Source organism: Manis pentadactyla, chromosome 2 (genome assembly GCF_030020395.1).
Source record: "Manis pentadactyla isolate mManPen7 chromosome 2, mManPen7.hap1, whole genome shotgun sequence".
Taxonomy (NCBI): Eukaryota; Metazoa; Chordata; class Mammalia; order Pholidota; family Manidae; genus Manis; species Manis pentadactyla.
In genome coordinates this window covers 2,232,212-2,250,251 of record NC_080020.1, presented here as the reverse complement: position 1 = coordinate 2,250,251, position 18,040 = coordinate 2,232,212, and the positions used below count along the sequence as shown (strand labels likewise).

At 43.6% G+C, this 18,040-nt stretch overlaps 1 protein-coding gene across 1 annotated transcript; it reads left to right on the top strand.

Moving 5' to 3' along the window:
• Nucleotides 1-798: 798 nt before the first annotated feature.
• On the top strand, nt 799-13,349 carry NHLRC3 (NHL repeat containing 3). Its single transcript, XM_036904921.2, has 7 exons — nt 799-1,018; nt 1,306-1,458; nt 1,778-1,925; nt 3,965-4,165; nt 5,845-5,936; nt 8,514-8,626; nt 9,191-13,349. The coding sequence occupies exons 1-7, from the start codon at nt 935-937 to the stop codon at nt 9,420-9,422; spliced, it is 1,023 nt and encodes a 340-aa protein (XP_036760816.1). The 5' UTR covers nt 799-934; the 3' UTR covers nt 9,423-13,349.
• The last annotated feature ends 4,691 nt before the right edge of the window (nt 13,350-18,040 follow it).

Below are 18,040 nucleotides of genomic sequence, written 5' to 3'. Positions count from 1 at the left end.
CCTCCCTCGGAGCCCCGCGGGGAAGCCCGCGATGGGCAGCCGGGCCGGGCGGCGGTCTGCAAGCTGCAGGCCAGGCGCCGCCGGGTAGGTCGGGACGCCGCTTTCCGGGCGCAGCGGCCGCGGGGCAGAGCCACCTGCTGCCCCTCCGCGGGCGGCGAGGTCCCGGGCCGCCCCGGCGCCTCGGCCGCCGGCCCTCACCGCCACGAACCCGGACTCATGGCCCGCCTGGCGCTCACCCCGAGCAGTGGCGCCGGACTCCGGGTCCCGCGGCCGGGGCGGCGGCCTGGCAGCCCCTTTGTTACCAGCTGCCGCCGCTTCCGGGACCGGACCGGCGGCGGGAGAGCCCCTGGAGCCCGGCGACGGGGGGCCGCGACCTCGGCAGGGGGGCTCCCGAACCCCGCGGCGCCGTGGGCGCCAGGAGCCCCTCCCGGTACCCCTCCAGCGCCCCACGGCTCGCGGGGCCTTTCGCTGCGGCCGTCGCGCCCGAGCAGCTCAACTCTGCGCCACCAGCTCCGCGCTCTCCCCGGGAGGGGCCTGGGATGGGGGACGAAGGTGTCCGCGGAGGGTACCTGCAGGCCGCAGAGCCCGATGCGGCCGGCGCTCCTCCCGGGGCCTGGCCGTCCGTCTTGGAGGCCGCACGTCTCCGTCCAGCGTGGGCGAGCGCAGCCCCGGGCTGGTCTTCCTGAGCGTGAGGAGACCGAACGGCGAGCGGGTCAGGCATATCCGCGGGCGCCCCGATCTCGGGGTCCAGCGGAGTCGGCAGCGGGGGGGGGGCCCCCCCGGGAACGGGGAGCGCGGGGGCGCGCCAGCAGCGGCACGTGACGTGGGCGCGGTGACGTGGCCGGGGGCGCGGATCCCGCTTCTGCTTTTCCCGCGGTCCAGGCCGTGGGGGCTGGAGATCGTTCTGCGGCCCGGAGGCCCCCGCTGTCCCGCCATGGCGCGTCTCTGGGTGTGCGCGGCCGGTGCCGCCGTGCTCGTCGCCCTTGCGGCCCTGCACTCGCGTTTCCGCGGCTCTCCGGTGAGCGGGGCTGCCCCCGTGTCGCCCGGCCCCTTTCCGTCCCAAGGCTCGTCCGTGGCGGGTCGCCATCCGCCTGCTTTGTGTTCTTCGCCGGGCGTACTGCATCCTGCAGGAACGGGCAGATTTGCATCGGGGTCCCCTTGGCCTTTAGACGTATCAGCTCATTTCTTCCATCTTTTTCTGTCTAGCGGTGTAAACGCCTGTGTGTCAGAGGTCATGGCATGTGTAAAAATAAGCCTGTTTTGGTTTTTGCAAACTGAAATGTTAATCTTCTGATTTTATTGAAGGTCTTGAGGAGCTTTACTTTCCAAACTGCCTGGAGAACTGAGGAAGTTCTTTACCGGCTGGATGTGAATTGGCCTGAGTATTCAGAATACTTTACCGGAGCAACGTTTTGTGTAGCAGTGGACCCCCTCAACGGCCTGGTTTACGTCGCCCAAGTAAGCAAAACGGGGGGTGTTCTTTCAAACACCGCGAACACAAAGGGGACAGACAACAGCCTTCTTGTTTTACTGCACTAAGTGACCACACCAGTTTCTATTAGGCCAGTTGTGGAGTTTGTTTTTTAAATGGTTTTCAAGTAAACACTTTGGTTTTGAATGGGCTAGATACTAACAGTGTGAGGTTTTGAAGCAGGTTTGTAACATGTTAATAAATTTCCCGATTAACCTTAACTTTAATTTTTGTTTCTCCCTGCCGAAAGAAAGGTACTTTCTTAATCCTGATATTCTCTAAGCACTTATTTTTGTATACCTTCAGCGAGGGGATAACATCCCAAAGGTATTAGTGTTCACAGAGGATGGATATTTCCTGCGGGCCTGGAATCACACAGTTGACACACCTCATGGTATATTTGCAGCCAGCGCACTACATGAACAGTCCGTCTGGATCACAGATGTAGGAAGTGGTATGTGTAGTAATGTCTATTCAGTTATCCTGATAAAAATCCCATCTTTGCCCATGTTCTTGCTTGTACCTCTTACAATCAGAAATGCTGTCTAACTTGTAGTTTCTTTAATGATCCATGAAATCACTTGTTTCTATAAATCCTTAATATCTGGAGAAATCAAGACATTTAAATAAAGGGACTGTAATTATTATGCTCCTTAGCTTGTCAAGGCACTTTTCCTCTTTAAGCCATCAGTTGCTCCCCTCCTATTAAATAATTCTAAACCTTTGTTGTGAACCCATTAGGTGGCAGATTCTAAAAGCTAATGCATGGAATCCTTGCCTCTGATTTTCTTCTTCTAGTTCTCTTGCAAAAGAGACTGTGCTAAGAAACCAGAACTGCCGCATTGTCGAAAATGCATGATGTGCAGAAACTGCCAGTGTTTTAACATTTCTGAAATACCACTAAATGATTGTCTGAAATCTTCCATCACATATTTTTAGTGCAATGTCTGAAATGCAAAGTAAGCATAGTTGAATGAATTTACAGCTGTGGGGATAAGTTTTCAGGGATAGCTGTTTGTGTGTCATTGTGGCTTGAGACAGTAAGGTACCAGAGATAACCTGGCATCATATTCTCAGCATCTCAGAAAGGAGTGATATCATAAAGCCAATATTTCTAGTTCTCCTTGGCCCACTCACATTCCTGCCTTGAAGGTCAGCCTTTGTCCCCAGTCCTGGTTACTTTGGAAACCTTTTCAGAGTTCATTAGCTCTCAGTTTTTGTAGGAAGTGCCATATACCACATCTCTTCTTAGAACCCAAAAGATTTCTGAGCCTCAGTTGATAACCCATTTATTTCAAGCTGTATTTTGGATGATAAAATTCTGGTTAAACCAAAAAATCTAGATGACTCCGAATTCATTGTAACATTGTAATGAAATTTTAGTCTTCTCATCCTTTTTTTTCAGGACTGAATGCTAAAGGCCTTTGCTTCTTAAGTCATTACATTCATGTGACCCTTAATCAGTAAGTCACTGATTTCCAGTAACAAGCACACACATGATCTCTTCATTCTTTCCATGACCGCTTATTTTCCCATGCGCAGATCCAAAGATAGCTTTTGTCTTCCTTCCCATTTTTCAAAGGAGGAAATTCCCTTCAATAAAAACATGGCTGCAAATCAGCTGTGTGTTTGAAAAACGTTATTTACTGGTATTTTCTTTTGCCAATTCTTTAGAAACTTTGACATTTGCTTTCTTTAATAATGCTTGCTTATTATTGCTACAGACTTCAGCTCAGGCTTCTAAATCAAGTATCATAGCACAATTTTCAAGGTAGAATTTTTTGAACACATGATTTGGTCTCGTTATACCTTCAAGGTGATTTCTGTTAACTGCCTTACAGCTTCTCCCTATTTATTAATATTCTGCTTTAAACTTGCTTGTAAGATCATTTTAACTCAAGAAACTTTGATGTAACTGAGAAGATGCTAGTGATTTGGCATGATTCAGTGTCTTCTTAGGAGACAAGTTAATGGGTTGAATTTTGAATTTTATTTCCACGAGGAGAAAATGTAGTTTTAAAAAATCTGTACCATAGAGAAATTTTTTTCTTGACCTACTCAAATTTGAGGTCTACACATGATGAATGACTGAAATAACAGTTTTCGAGTATATGGTGTTCCTTGTCTTGTTCCATCTCAATTTCCTTTTACAAGAAATGCTTATTCAGGGCCATAAGATTAAAAAAGAAAGTGGTGTGCCAGTAATTTAACATTGTGAGCTTTCTGTACAAGGAGTCAACTTTTTTGGTTTTATTTATTTGAACATAGGATTTACTTATTTTTAGAGTATCTGAGATTTTAATTCGTGAACAGATTTGGCTGTAACCAATGAATAAGCTTTATTATTTATCAAATACAACTTTTAATTATCTGAGCCTGTCAACTCTCTCTTACTGTTTAATTCTGTCAAATTTGTGCTATATTAGCTTACTTGAAATAAGTGGATGTTTGTCCAGTGGTTATATTTGTGAAAGTGCCTGTCTGTCTTTGTAGGGTCCTACGGTCACACTGTTAAGAAATACAATTCCTTTGGTGATCTTGTTCAAGTCTTGGGTACCCCAGGCAAAAAAGGTACTGGTTTGAATCCTCTGCAATTTGATAATCCGGCAGAATTATATGTAGAGGACACGGGAGATATTTACATTGTGGACGGAGATGGAGGATTGAATAACAGACTGATCAAATTGTCCCCAGGTACGTGGCTTAGTTTTGAATGGCATTGCAAGACTCTTACTTTATAAGTCGGATTGATTTGTTGGAAGCCTGGCATAATATTATAACCACTGTACCTGACGCTGTGTGTAAAGGCCTCAGGCGTCTCACTAGGAAACAGCCAGATGGTGTTTAGGATGGCCGGTAGCAAGGATCGTGGTGATGCGCTTGTTTATTCTTCACCAAAAGCTGGCTGTTTCCTTTGAGATGAACTGGAGGCCGTTAAGAGTTGATAGTGGGCTCAAGAAATAAGTGGTTTTCCCATGCAGTTGAGAAGGAGGCGGTTAGGAACCTGGCATCCCAGCAGGGCGGTGTCCTGCAGGTTGACCGGTGAGCAGTGTTTTATTGTGCCCCTGCTCCGCGTCTTCCTCTTCCATGCCCAGGCCCGTCCCAGGCGGAACAGCTCCGTGCTGCCCTCGGGAGCTGAAGGCTAAAGGAAAGAAAGATAAGGAGAAGCTACTCCTGACTGGGGAAGAGCTCATGAAGTAAATAGTTCTTGAACTAAACTGGTATTAGTGGCAGGAGAATATGTTGGCAGGAGCGCCCACCGGGCTTTGTCGCATGAGGTCTGCAGGTGGTAATTAGCGGGTCTTCTAGGAAAGGAGTGAAGGAGGCCCTTTTGAATAGTAGGAAATAAGATTTGGGAGTCCTTGAAAGTTTTCCTAAGGATTTTGAAGCCATAGATTCTTTGAAGATTTTTAGTAGGAAATGATGTTCTAGAAACAGCATTCTTACAAGACACAGCGCTCTGTATCAGGGTGTCTTGCAGTAACCTCTGTCATTGGAGACTGTGTAGTCACTTGGTCACCCAGCAACTGAATTTGGTTGGTGACAGTTGGAGGTGAGGTAGGGATAAAGCAAGAATCCAAAAAATTCTATGAAAGAAACAACCAAGTTTTGGGGACAGATTGAGTTTAGGTGTACTTGTTTCTTATGACTACTGTACCCAACTGCCACAATTGGAGTGGCTACAAATGAAAATTTATTCTCACGGTTTGGAATCCAGAAGTCTGAAATCTGCAGGACAGGCCACGCTCCTTCTAGGACACCAGGGGAGAGAGAGCCCTTCCCTGCCTCTCGCCGCTTCTCGTAGGTCCAGACATCCTGGGCTTGTGGCAGGGTAACTCCAGCCTCCGCCTGACTTCACACGAGCACCTTTTCTGTGTGACTCTCCCTGCAATCTCCCTCTCAGTTCCCTCGTAAGGACACTAGTCATTGGGTTTAGAGTCCAGGACCGTCTCAGCTTAATTACATCTGCAAAGACCCTATTTCTCATAAGGTCGCATTCACAGGCACTGGAGGTCAGGGCTTAGACTCAGCGCAGCCCCGCACAGGGGTGATAACAGAGACAGACTCTAAGAACGTAACGTGCATTTTCAAGCTGAGAGGACTGGTAAATACCAGATAGTGAGTTAGTTGGGAAGACGAACGAGTTTGTGGGAGAGATTGATGTGAACCCTAAAGGGTGATACTGAGCGATGAAAATTTAAGGGCAGATGATATCCACAAGTCAATAGAATAATTGTTGGAAGAGAGAAGGGTTTTTTGTTTTTGGGGGGGTTTTTCTGGATAGTTTTTCCATGACGTATGGCATGAAATACAACATGCAAACGCATAGTGTCATCTGCATGTTGCTCTAACCACACGTTTACCATTTATAGATTTCCAGATACTCTGGCTACATGGAGAAAACGGGACAGGGCCTGCAAAGTTCAATATACCTCACAGTGTTACAGTTGATTCAGCTGGTCGGGTAAATACATAGCACCACTGTGTCTGGAAGTGTGTCAGTGTGTGTGTGTATGTGTCTGACCATGTGTGTCGGAATCTTGGTACACGCATGTCTGGGTAGGTGAATATGTGTTACTGGATGTGTGTATCTGGGTGTGTCTGGGTGATTCCTCTGGGGCTGGGTATACCCACATACTCTCTTGTAAATGTTTGGGTCCCATAATGAAGGGAGGTCCCCAAATATTTAAAAAGGAGCAAAATAGATTTCTTATGGCATAAGCAAATGGTGACGTGGATCATGAGTAATGTTAACTGGAAAAAGAGAGTTGCTCTCCGACCTGGAAAACTATGAGTGCTTGAATGTATTTTAATTCTAAAATTAAATTAATTCTAGAATATGTTGAAGAGAAAGGAGATGAGGGAGATTCATCTCGGGAGCTTGAAACAGAGCCACCTCGGCAGGCTCTTGCTCTCGCTGGCCCCACTCTGTGGGGAACAGAACTTCACCAGCACAGCTCAGCCCATTTCTCAGTCCCACTCCTGTCTACTGCCACCGCTTTTGCTCTTACACAGCCTTAAGTATACGTACATTTCTTTGGTGTCCGTCCTATAACCAGACCCCCGCTCAGCTATTTCATACTAGTTTCTCCTCCTCTTTTCCTGTAAGTAGCCTGTACTTCATTAGAGTTACTGTCTTGCTCTCGTATATCATCGTCATCCCTAGTTGACTGTGGGCTGTGGGAGGGCGTGTACTAAATCTGTTTTGCCTTATATCTTAGTGCCGGACACACCGTCATCTTACACACACTTATTAGTGACTGAATGTCCTGCTGCGTGGTGGGTGCGTCAGACTCTCTCAGCTTCATGCTGTTAGAAATTTAATCCATTTTCACTTCTGATGCCGTGCTTGCAAGCAGCCTTCTGATTATAGTTTGGCTTGCTGTGTCCCCGGAGTGAGAGTTTTCGTCACAGAATCTTCAAGTATTTCCCATCTTGTATAGGAAGGTCACCGACCACGTGAACTTTATCTGAGTCAGGTTCCCCAGAGTTGGCATTCTGGTCTTTCACTCACCCTCCTGAGCGTGTTAGCTGCTCCCCTCAGGACCAGAGCAAGATGGAGCTTCCGAGCGGGCAAGTAGTGGTCCCGGGAAATTCACCGCGGGGGGGAGTGCCGTTTGTGAGGGGCTTTGGAGATCACTCTGGCATTTCTGGATGAGGAAAAATGAGTGTTAATTTGTGTGTACAGGTGTTTTTTTTTTATTAACACCCATGCTATTCTTGAGCGCTTACATTATTAACTCATTTAATCATCACCCAAGCCCTATATGAAAAGTTAATTAGTTCCAGAGTTAGAATTATGTTTTAAACAAGATTTCTCATGATCAAATGCATTGGTAGGAAAGAGAATGCTAACAGTCAGTCCGTCCCAGGGCCTAAACTGCCTTTCCCCGTGGTCACTGGCCTAGACAGTGATCCCCTGTCTTATCTCTAAGGAAGCCCATCCTCCCTAGAGAGTCACAGATAAGGACAAGAGAAGTGATCTTGCTTAGGTATCAGCCACCTTTCTAAAGTGATAGAATGAGTCTCTGTTTCTGATTGTGGATGAATTCAGTGGCTGCCAAAATTCACATTATAACGTGGCTTGCTATATTGACGGATGCATTAATAAAGATATAATCAGGGTTACCCTGAAGAAATAGTCCCTAAATCCACAAACCCAAGAAATAAAGCTCCTGATGAGGGGAAGTGGAGGTCGGCAGGGTCGGCGCAGCCTTCCAGCCCATCCCTGCCCACCTCTCTGCAACCCCAGCTGCGTGTCGAGAACCTTTTCTCTCTGTCTGCCATAGAGACGCAGCACATGAAATGCTTTCTAGAATGTATCTGCCTTCCTGTTGTGTAATAGTGGCTTCCTTCAAAGCTCAGTACAGCCTGTAAGAAACCTGAATTAAACCCTGGGTTTGCCTGTCACCATTCCGCATGTGTTACTACAGCCTCCTAAGCTTCCTCTCTCAGTGGTTTGGCACTTGGAACAGATCTTAGGAAATAGGCAGAGGTCCGCTGATACTGTGATGTGAACGAATACGTGGCTTCCCCGTAGCCTGGGCTCGGGGGCAGGGCTGCTTTTCTTTGCCTCTTATTATTATTTATTACCCATTATTTCCTTCACATTACCTGGCCCAGGAGCCAACAGGTTGTCAGTACTGTGTGTGTGAATGCTTGTCAGAGAAATGAATGACCGCCGTGCCTTCGCGGTGTCCACAGACCCTCTGCCCTCTGGCCGTGTGCTCAGGCTTTTCAGTGACTCGGCCGCCCAGCACCACAGACAGAGCGCCATAGGCTTTGGGTTAAGACACAAGGCCGTCAGTGGCTCTCCCCTTACTGTAAGCTCTCATCAAATAGGTACTTACCTTTCTGAACCTTAGTTTTCTGCCTGAAAATGGGGCTTTTAATACCTTCTTCTCTGGGGTCCTCTAAGTACTAAATGAGATAATATTTGTGAACTGAATGAAAATAAGCATTTATTCTCCTATCCCCTTCTTTTTTCTTTATTCTAATAATGAGGTAGATCTTTTCCAATGAACATTTTTTGGTTTCTCAGGTGTGGGTGGCTGACCGAGGGAATAAAAGAATTCAAGTATTTGATAAAGTCACCGGGGAGTGGTTAGGAGCGTGGAGTGACTGCTTCTCAGAGGAGGGGCCTTCCTCGGTCAGGTAACTATTTCTTTTTATTTTAAAATGCTTGTTTTACTTGGCTCATGTGAGTCTCTCTGAGGAGAACTTTCAGTCTAGCTGAAAGTTCAAAATCTTTACTGGTGGTTTCAGGGAGGAAGAAAGGGACAGAGACCAGTATGCAGAGACCACGTGACCGTCACAGGCCAGATCCTGGGCGGGGGGGACGCGGTTACAGCCCCGGGGCGACGTGGGGACCTGCACCCCAGGCCTCTCCTGCAGCCTGAGCCTCGAAATACATGCCGTGAATTTTTAAATATAAAATGAAAACAACGATCTTGAGTCTGTAGTGCCCAACTCCATTAATTTTATTTTGTGTAATTCTCTGATACTATTTTTAAAACTTTCGGCTCGTCTTTGGCCGTGTCTGCCATCGTGGATTGTCATTGCCTCACTCACGGAAGGGGATCAGATTTAAGTTCTCCCTCAAAGACCCTTTGGCGAGTAGGTGCCTCCTGATGGTCAGCACTGTAGGGGATAAAAATACTGAAAAAGTAAACACTGAACGTTAATTTTCCAGAAATGTGTTCTGTGCCCTGCCCTTAGATTCTCTCCCGACGGGAAGTACCTGATCGCAGCCCAGCTGCGGCTCAGCAGGCTGGTGTTGGTGGCAGCGCCCCCCGTCGGAAGCCTTGGCCACTGCGCCGTGATCAGCACCGTCCAGCTCGCAGACCAAGTCCTGCCTCACCTGTTGGACGTCAGTGGGGAGAGCGGAGCCGTCTATGTAGCAGAGATCGGAGCAAGACAAGTACAGAAATACGTCCCTTTGAATAGCTAGTTCCCTCGCGCCCTTCCTAATGTTTCTCTTCCTGGGGACCTCAAGTAACGGGGACTTTGGGTTCTCGGATCTGATGTTGAGGGCTTAACGTGCTGCTCAAACCCAGGGCTTTGTCTCCTTGTTTTCACCTGACCTGTAACCAGCTTTATTTTCACACACGAGGAATCCTGTTTTGTTGTCATTCTTGTTGACTCGGTTCTGTCTGTGACTGCCCAGGATGTCTAGTGGAGGAAATGTAACTCAAAAACGGGCAGGGAAGAGGAGGACTGAGGTTGTAACCTAGGTATTTATCCTGGGAGACTAATTCTCCCCAGGGTGGGGTGGGCGACAGGGGTAAAAAGAGGTGTGCAGGGTCATTTATTGAATTTCATGTGAAATTTCACATGAAGAACCGCAAGCTTCCAATTTGTTCACCTTGTATGAAATGAACTGCTTCAGAGAGCAAGTCCGCTGGGCTGTTGGTCTCACGGGGTCAAAGTTGAAGAGGCAGAGTCTGCCTGTGCCTGTCTGTTCAGTGGCTGTGTCCAGCAGGGGACATGTACAGACAGCGCGCCACGGCAGTCATGTGCAAGGGCCCCGGGGCTTGGGAAGGGGAGCCTCAGTCGGACAGAATCATGAGACTGTCGGGCGAGGCTGTCCAAGCTCCAGCTTGAGAAACAGGAGGAGAAAGCAGCACGGCCCAAGGAGAGACGTTAGAAAAGGTGTTGAACTCGCTTCCCTCTGAAAGCCCAGGTTGGCTTTGGGCCTTGAGCTGCAAGGTACTTACTGTCCAGCCCGAAGTGCAGGAATACAGTGGCAGGAACCCACGCACTTCACTGAAAGGGCCTTTATAGGTAATAATGGGAATGATTTTATTCAAGGCAGCATTGGAAATAGGGCCTCTTTGGGGCACATCTTTCCTCCTCCCTTTTTTTAAATTGTGAATCAAGTTCATTCCTAACATTTGTCTACCTCAGAGAAGTTTTAGATTATTTACATGGAATGTGTGCCAAACATTGAGCTATAAAGATGAATAATTTCCCAACTTTTTACTTCTGCATCTCTTCTTTACCCCTTTGATCTGAATACTGGCTTTGCTTCCCAGTCAAGACCGTGTTTTCAGTTTGTTCTTGTTTAGTCTAGATTTAGGTGGGACTTGCCACATTACCACCTTTCAGATCATTCTGCTCTCGGATCAGCCCCCCTCGCTGGCCTGGTGTCAGACCGTCAATCGTGTAGCGCGGGGGGCATCTTGAGCTGACTTCCCTCACCCCCGTCGCCACTGGAGGCTGTGTGCCAGCCCTCCAAGAACTCACCCTTGTTTGGGTGCTTGGATCCTGTCTTCCTGCAGTTAGAAAGGCAAACCTGCCCAAGGGAAGCCCCATCCGGTGCCCCAAGGCCGTTGATAAGTATGTCTGTGCCACCGATCAAGCTGTGTGATCTTCAGTGAATCTTAGTTTTTGTCATTGTCTTAACTTCTTCAAGAATGTTGCGAGGATTACGTGTGTAACAGGTACAAGTGTGCTCTGAAATCTGTAGCTCCTGGTACATTAAAGGCATTTTATTAGCAAAGGCCCTCCTACATATGCTGTTCACTTGATACCAGCTATCAGGTTTGCCTTGATTTTGCATTTATTGCTTTTACCAAAATGTATCCTTATTCATGAGCTTTATGCATTTTAGCCAATATAATAAATAGATTTGGGTGAGAGTAATTTGGTATTTTATTTGTTTTGTTCTGTTTTTAAGCCAGAACAAGAAATGCACATGTCATTTGAGGGAATGCAGGTTAGGTAAACTAATCTTGTCATTTAAAAATGTTGTATTTAACATTGTTTTATATTCTTATAAAACCTGCTGAAAATATTGTTTCCATATATTTTTCTAAAAGTGTTTGTTTTATTGAAATACCTGTAATCATAGAATTTTACTTTTTTCCTTTGGATTAACTGATTAAATGAAATGTGTTGTATTTTCTATTTAAAAATGCAAGTTAAAATTTTGGAAAGAAAAGACAGTATTATCTGTACCTCCATGTAAAGTTTGATTTTGTTGTTATTAAAACAGTTTATAACTTCTTACTCAAGTGAAGAATTTAAACGCTCATGAAATCACAGGTTAACCAAGAGAATGTCCCCCCCTGTTCACAGCACTTCAGGCTGACGTGCATAAGTATTGCTAATGCATACCTAGAAGACTTGAACGGCTGGTGGGTACAGATAATACTGATAACCAGCTAACTTTATATTTTTGCTTTAGAAATAGAACTTCTTTATGCATCTACTTTGTAGGTCTGTTCTGGGCAGAGGGTGTTGAAATCAGAAAACCAAAGGTTGCAGGTACTTACCTAGCCTCCACTGTGACATGGGTCTCTAAAGTGGAATTTCGTCCATCAGAGGAAACGTGTGTGCGGTCTGCTAGTGTCCTAAGACCTGTGTGACTTGTTCTTAGGTTATGTGACAGGTTAAGACCCACTTCAAGTCGTGTGGCTGTTAGGCTGAAGGCAAGAAATGCCAGCCTTTGTTTCGCTTTTGTTGGTTTGGAACGTTGGATTTTAAATCAGGAGAGATTGGACAGCCAACATTAAAGCTGGAGCGTGTCAGGGTTCTGCTCCTTAGACTCCAAAATCAATCAGAATCATTTTTAAAGTGTCCTAAATTTATGACTTTTAAGTTGTTTTACTCCTAAAGAAAAAACAAGTCAGAGAAAAGCAGATTTATTCGTTCAGCAAAAGTGTATGAAACAACAAATGTATGCAAGGACATGGCGGGTGTCCTCTGCACTGGTAACTGGTATCTAGTTGGGCAAACGGCCAAGCAACCCATTACCTCTCAGTTCATCCCTGGAGGTGCCCTGTTTATACTTGTGTTACATTCTTGATCCAGAAGAGGGCAGTAGAGCCCCACTTAAGATAACATTTCTTGAAATCACACTTCAGCATGTCGGCCTTCTTTACACTTTAATTTTTTTTTAATTGAGGTTAGTGTTTGCCATTCTTTTACTTTTTCTTTTTCTTCAGCTTGCTTGCATCTTGGGGAAATTGGTGCATAGGTTACATATTTTCCAAGCATTGCTGGAAATTTTTACTGTTTAACTGAACATTCCCAAGTTTTAAAAAAAGGTTAAACTTTTTTAGTAATTCATACTAACAGCCAGGAGTGAATAGTTCATTTTAAACTATAGCCATACTATGAGTTTAGTGCAATAGAAAATGCACTATTTTCTATTAGCCAGGAACTATTCTTTTTCCCCCTACCAGTTAGTTAGTTAGTTATTAACAATTTTGCCATATGGTTGCTGACTTTTTTACAAATAAGTAAAATGGATTATTTACAGAGAGGCCAAGTCATTTCTCTACCAGGAACTTTCTCACAGATTCCATGAATTTGTAGAGTCAGTTAATCCTCTAAACATTTAATCACATGTAGATAGTCAATATGTGTGTAAGAACTGAGTGGGACTTGGACAATGAAAAATAGTATTTTTGAAACTTTTCTCCCCTTCTAAACAGTGAAACAATATTGTTGTGATTTAATTTTGCCTCTGTAATTCATAAAGATGTGACACTTGAAAAAAGCATGCTTTAAGTAGGTGAGTCTTGAATAAAATGTTTAAAAAGTAGATTGAATTCCATGTATCACAAACAAGTTCATATAAAATGCTTCTTAGTTTTCAATCTCTTCACCACTTTGTTCTCAAAGAAAGAAAATTTTAGTAGCATGGTCCAAATCTCAGATTCATTCTTCAGCAGAATTGGTTACTATAATATGTGTCATGGAAATTTTTTTCCATAGGACTTTTATGTACAAATGGTTGAAATGACCAAAGTTAAATGTTTTTGTACTATTTTTCTTCATAGTATGTGTGCATAAGTATTTTAATGTTTTGATTCTTACTGTATTTACCTGAAATACTAATTTTTACGTAACTAAAGGGATTTAGAAACTATGTATGTGTTTGTTTTTAATCGACATTAATTTTTCAAATTTCTTGATTTTTTTTTTCTGTGTCTGGGTGTGTGTGTGTAAAGGGCATTATGCCCAAATAGGTCAGAACAACTATATCAAGCATTAGTTGAAACCTAACCATGGCTAAGTGTAAAAATGTACGTTTTCAACTCATGGAAGAAAATCTGGCCTGGCAACAAATTGAAAAAGATTTGGAAGGTTTGTGGCTAAAAAATTACAGGCCTTGTTGGGAAAACACTTGTTGCCATTTCAGGGAACATTGATGTAAATATAATGGCAGTTTTATAATGTTACTATATATTGAAAAAAAAAAAGACTGTAGATGTGACTGCATTAAGGACTTTGAGATGAGGCGATTATACTGGATTACCTGGTGGGGTGCAGTGCGATCACATGTGTCCTCGTAAGAGGGAGGCAGACGGGGATTTGACACCCAGAAGAAGGGAGGGCACGTGACCATCAAGGTGGAAACTGGAAGGATGCCGCCCTAAGCCAGGGAGTGGACTCTTCAGCGCCTCCTGGTGGGCTCTGGGCCTTCCTGGGCCTTGATATTGGTCCAGTGATACTGATTTATGCCTTTTGGCCTCCAGTATTCTGAAAGAATAAATTTCTGTTGTTTTGAGCCACTCAGTTTGCGATAATTTGTTACTGCAGCTGCAGGAAACTAATACAGATCTGGTACCTGTAAGTGGAAGTGCTTCAGCCAACATGTGCCTAAATATGTGTATCTTTGGAATTTGTTAATAGGTAGAGGCTGCAACAGTGTTTTTTTTTTTTCAGAGCATGGCAACAATAATAATAAGCTAGACTTTCTAAAACTCATGGTGGAAGTATGACATTAGAGGCATACCGGTGAGGGCTCAGAGGGGACAGCCCAGCGGTTGAAAGCCTATATAATCTTAGAGAAAACGCTTATCTTCATAAACTGTCAGCAAAAATTTGAATTTTAAAGGTGCTGCTTTTAAGGGCTCAGAAGGAAATGAACATATCTTGGAAATGGGGAGATAGGGGATTTTTATTAAATAGTAGAAACAAATCATAAGGCAATGGAATGTCTTTAAATTGCTGAAAAGAATAAATCTAGAGTTCTATATCCAATGAATGTTTCTTTGGAAAGTGAGAAAAAGATGCTGCAAGCAAACAAAAGCTAAGAATACTCATTGCCATCAAATCTTTATATTAAATATTAAATGAAGATGTTCAGTTGAAAGAAAATGATACCATTTGGAAACTTGGGTCTACACAAAGGGATAAAAAGGGCCTGAAATGGATACTTTGTGGCTAAGTATAAAACACTTTTTAAAAGATTTATTTTAAAGATAAATTACTGTTTAAAGTAAAACTGATACTATATTGATGCATTTAGATAACATGGAAGAAAAAACTAACAAAAATATCACAAAGGATGAGATAGGGAAAATTAAAACATTCTGTTCTAAGAATGTGAGAAATGGTATAATATATGAAATGGAATTCTGACAACTTAAAAAGTACTGTTACAGTGTAACCAATAATGAAACCAAAATGTCACAATGTAATAAACCAGGAGAAAAATGTAAAATGCTATGTGAGTAAACTCCAAAAGAAGGCTGGAAAAGAGAAAAAGAAGAGAGAACAAATAGGAAAATAAAAAACAGCATGTTGGTAGATATAAATGAATCATATTACATACTACATTAAGTGTAAATGGCTTAAATATTCAATTTAATTCAGTTATCAGACTCTAAAAAATATAGAAAAGATAAACTTTATATATAAAGACAAAACAGTTAAAAATGAAAGGATGAAAAATATAACTCCATTGCAAACAGTAATTATAAGCCGAAGTAGTTATATTACTATCAGTGAAATTAGACTTTAGAAATATTACCAGGGATAATAAAGAAGATGTGGTGCATATACACAATAGAATATTATTCAGCCATAAGAAGAAAACAAATCCTACCATTTGCAACAACATGGATGGAGCTAGAGGGTATTATGCTCAGTGAAATAAGCCAGGCGGAGAAAGACAAAAACCAAATGATTTCACTCATTTGTATAACAACGAAGCAAAAGTGAAGGAACAGAACAGCAGCAGATTGACAGAACCTGAGAACGGACTAACAGTTACCAAGGGGAAACGGACTGGGGAGGGAGGGAGAAGGGGATTAAAGGGCCTTATGATTAGCGCACATAGTATGGGGGGGGATGGGGAAGGCAGAATAGCACAGAGAAGACAAGTAGTGACTGTCTAGCAGCTACTATGTTGATGGACAGTGACTGTACTGGGGTTCGTGGTGGGGAATTGATTATAAGGGGGAGTGTAGCAGTCACAATGTTGCTCATGTGAAACCTGAGCATAAGATTGTATATCAATGATACTGTAATTTAAAATATATATATTACCAGGGATAAAGAGAGAAAGGCTATAATGGTAAGAGGATCAACTTCCCAGAAAAAGCTCCAAATGAAAATGTGTATATGATTACTAGCATTTCAGAAATACATTAAACGGGAATGTGATGGTAAAAGGGAAATGGACAAATCCGTAATCATAGCTGGGAAGTTCAACAACCATCTCTCAGCAACTGATACAACAGACACACACAAAAAATCACTTAAGATGTGGGTGACCTGAGTAACACTATCGACTTTGACCAAATGCATACTTTTACAATGTTATGTAAAATAACTGCAGGATACACATTATTTTTAAGTGCATAGGAAGGAGTCACTAAAGTAGGCTACATGCCAAAAAGCAAGTTTCAGTAAATTCAGGTTTGAAGTCATGCATTTGTGAATAATTCATGTTAGAAAAACATCACAACAGGAATGAGGAAATGCTGTGAAGTAAATGAAAATGAAAATATAACAAGCCAAAATATGTGAAAAGCATTTAAAAATGTGAAATGCAGTGCTTAGATATTTTTAAAAAGAAGGAAGTCTAAAATCATTGGTCGGTGATTCCACCTTGAAAGCAAAAAGCAAATAAAACCAAAGATGAATGAAGAACATAATAAGTAAATGGAAACCAACTAAGTAGAAAATATAAGATTAATGATCTTATTAATATAAGAAAATACAAGATTAATGACAAAAAGCTAGATATCAAAAAAGACCAATGAAATTTATAAATTATGCTGATCATTATACTGGATGTCTGATTCCTTTCTCAAATTAGGGCACTTTTCTTCCTAGCCTCTCACTCAGCTCATCCTAACCCATCCTTGGGGATGAAGAGAAGGCTGGGGGGCCAACGGGAGCCCAAGGAATAGTCCTGGGGCCTCGGGAAAGAAATGAGAAGGACATGAAGCCTCACTAAGAATATCCCGGACCAGGCACCTTTGGTGCAGTGTCTCCTCTGCTCCCGACAGCACCCCCAAGGCGGCCGTCAGCACTACGGTCTATACAGAGAAGTGAGGGCCCAGGTCACGAGGGTAGAAGGGGACGGAGCTGGGTTTCAGCCAAGGTCTAGCTGCCTCTGGGCCTGACGATTCCCCCCACGGGTCGGTATGTATCCGATAGCTAATAATCAGAATTCTTGACATTTTTTCCCCATCTTTTAGGTAATAAGCTCTACCACACGAAGACAGAATCCACAATGAGAAACTTCACTTACTCTCCCCTTCTTGAACCTGCGTGAAATTTTAAGCCATAGCTTTCCTTTCCTGACACTCCTGAAAAGACTATGATTTCTCCTGAATTGCTCATACACGATGCCTAGGGAGAAGCTTCCGACAGTAAGGGCTGGGGGAACACAGCCTTTGCGTGGTGGTGCACTGCTTGCTGGGACGCTGGATCTGGAACACAGATGAACTGTCAGGTAAGTGAATTCAGTGACAGTTCCCACTTGTGTTGTGAATCCAGTCCATTATTCACGGCAATCCAATCTTGGTGTGACGGAAAAACGGAGGGCTTGGAGTCTGAAATGAAATGGACTGCTGATATGTGGTTTGGAGTCATTTATTTTAGTTTCTTTGGGTTTCCAGTTTCCTTTTGTACAGAAATAATATTTTTTTCATAAAAATAAGATTGTATAAAGCCCTGCCTTTGTTAAAATCAGCATGACCCAGTGATAAAGAGAGTACATTGTGATTTCTATTTTCACTTCGGGAATCCAGGCTCAGTCAATACTTTTACCCATTGCAAAATATACTTAAGGCACAGGCCCCTCTTTGAGCTACAAGATGTTAAACCTCCCAGTAAATGACTACGCATCGGTGGCTCTGCTGTCCCTTTGTGCCTGCTCGGCTGTAGCCGCTGTCGGCATCTACCACACTTGGGCTCCTATCCAAAAAGAGAGGACAATTATTAAAGGACATTATTGCTGTCTTGTTTGTACAAGGCTCTATTGTAAATAATAAGCCCTTGTTATCTAAGAAATCACCTTTTCTCTTCGACTCTACAGACTGTGCATATTCTTTCAGGTAGAGTTAATCAAACATCTCTTTGTGCCCCAGTAGATTTGGGGCGTAACTCCATTGCATTTATTTCATCTTTGTGTGCTCAAGGCCAGGTACACTGCCCAGCATGTAGTCGGTTCCTCCAGAGATGATAGTTGACCCCTGATGGGAACCACTCAGATAGTTGTTTGTTTTTGGTTTGTTTTGTCCCCAGAAAAATAAATACTCTAAACACTAAGCTCTCCATACTCTCGCTAGCTAAATATCTATACCCTTTAGCAAAGAC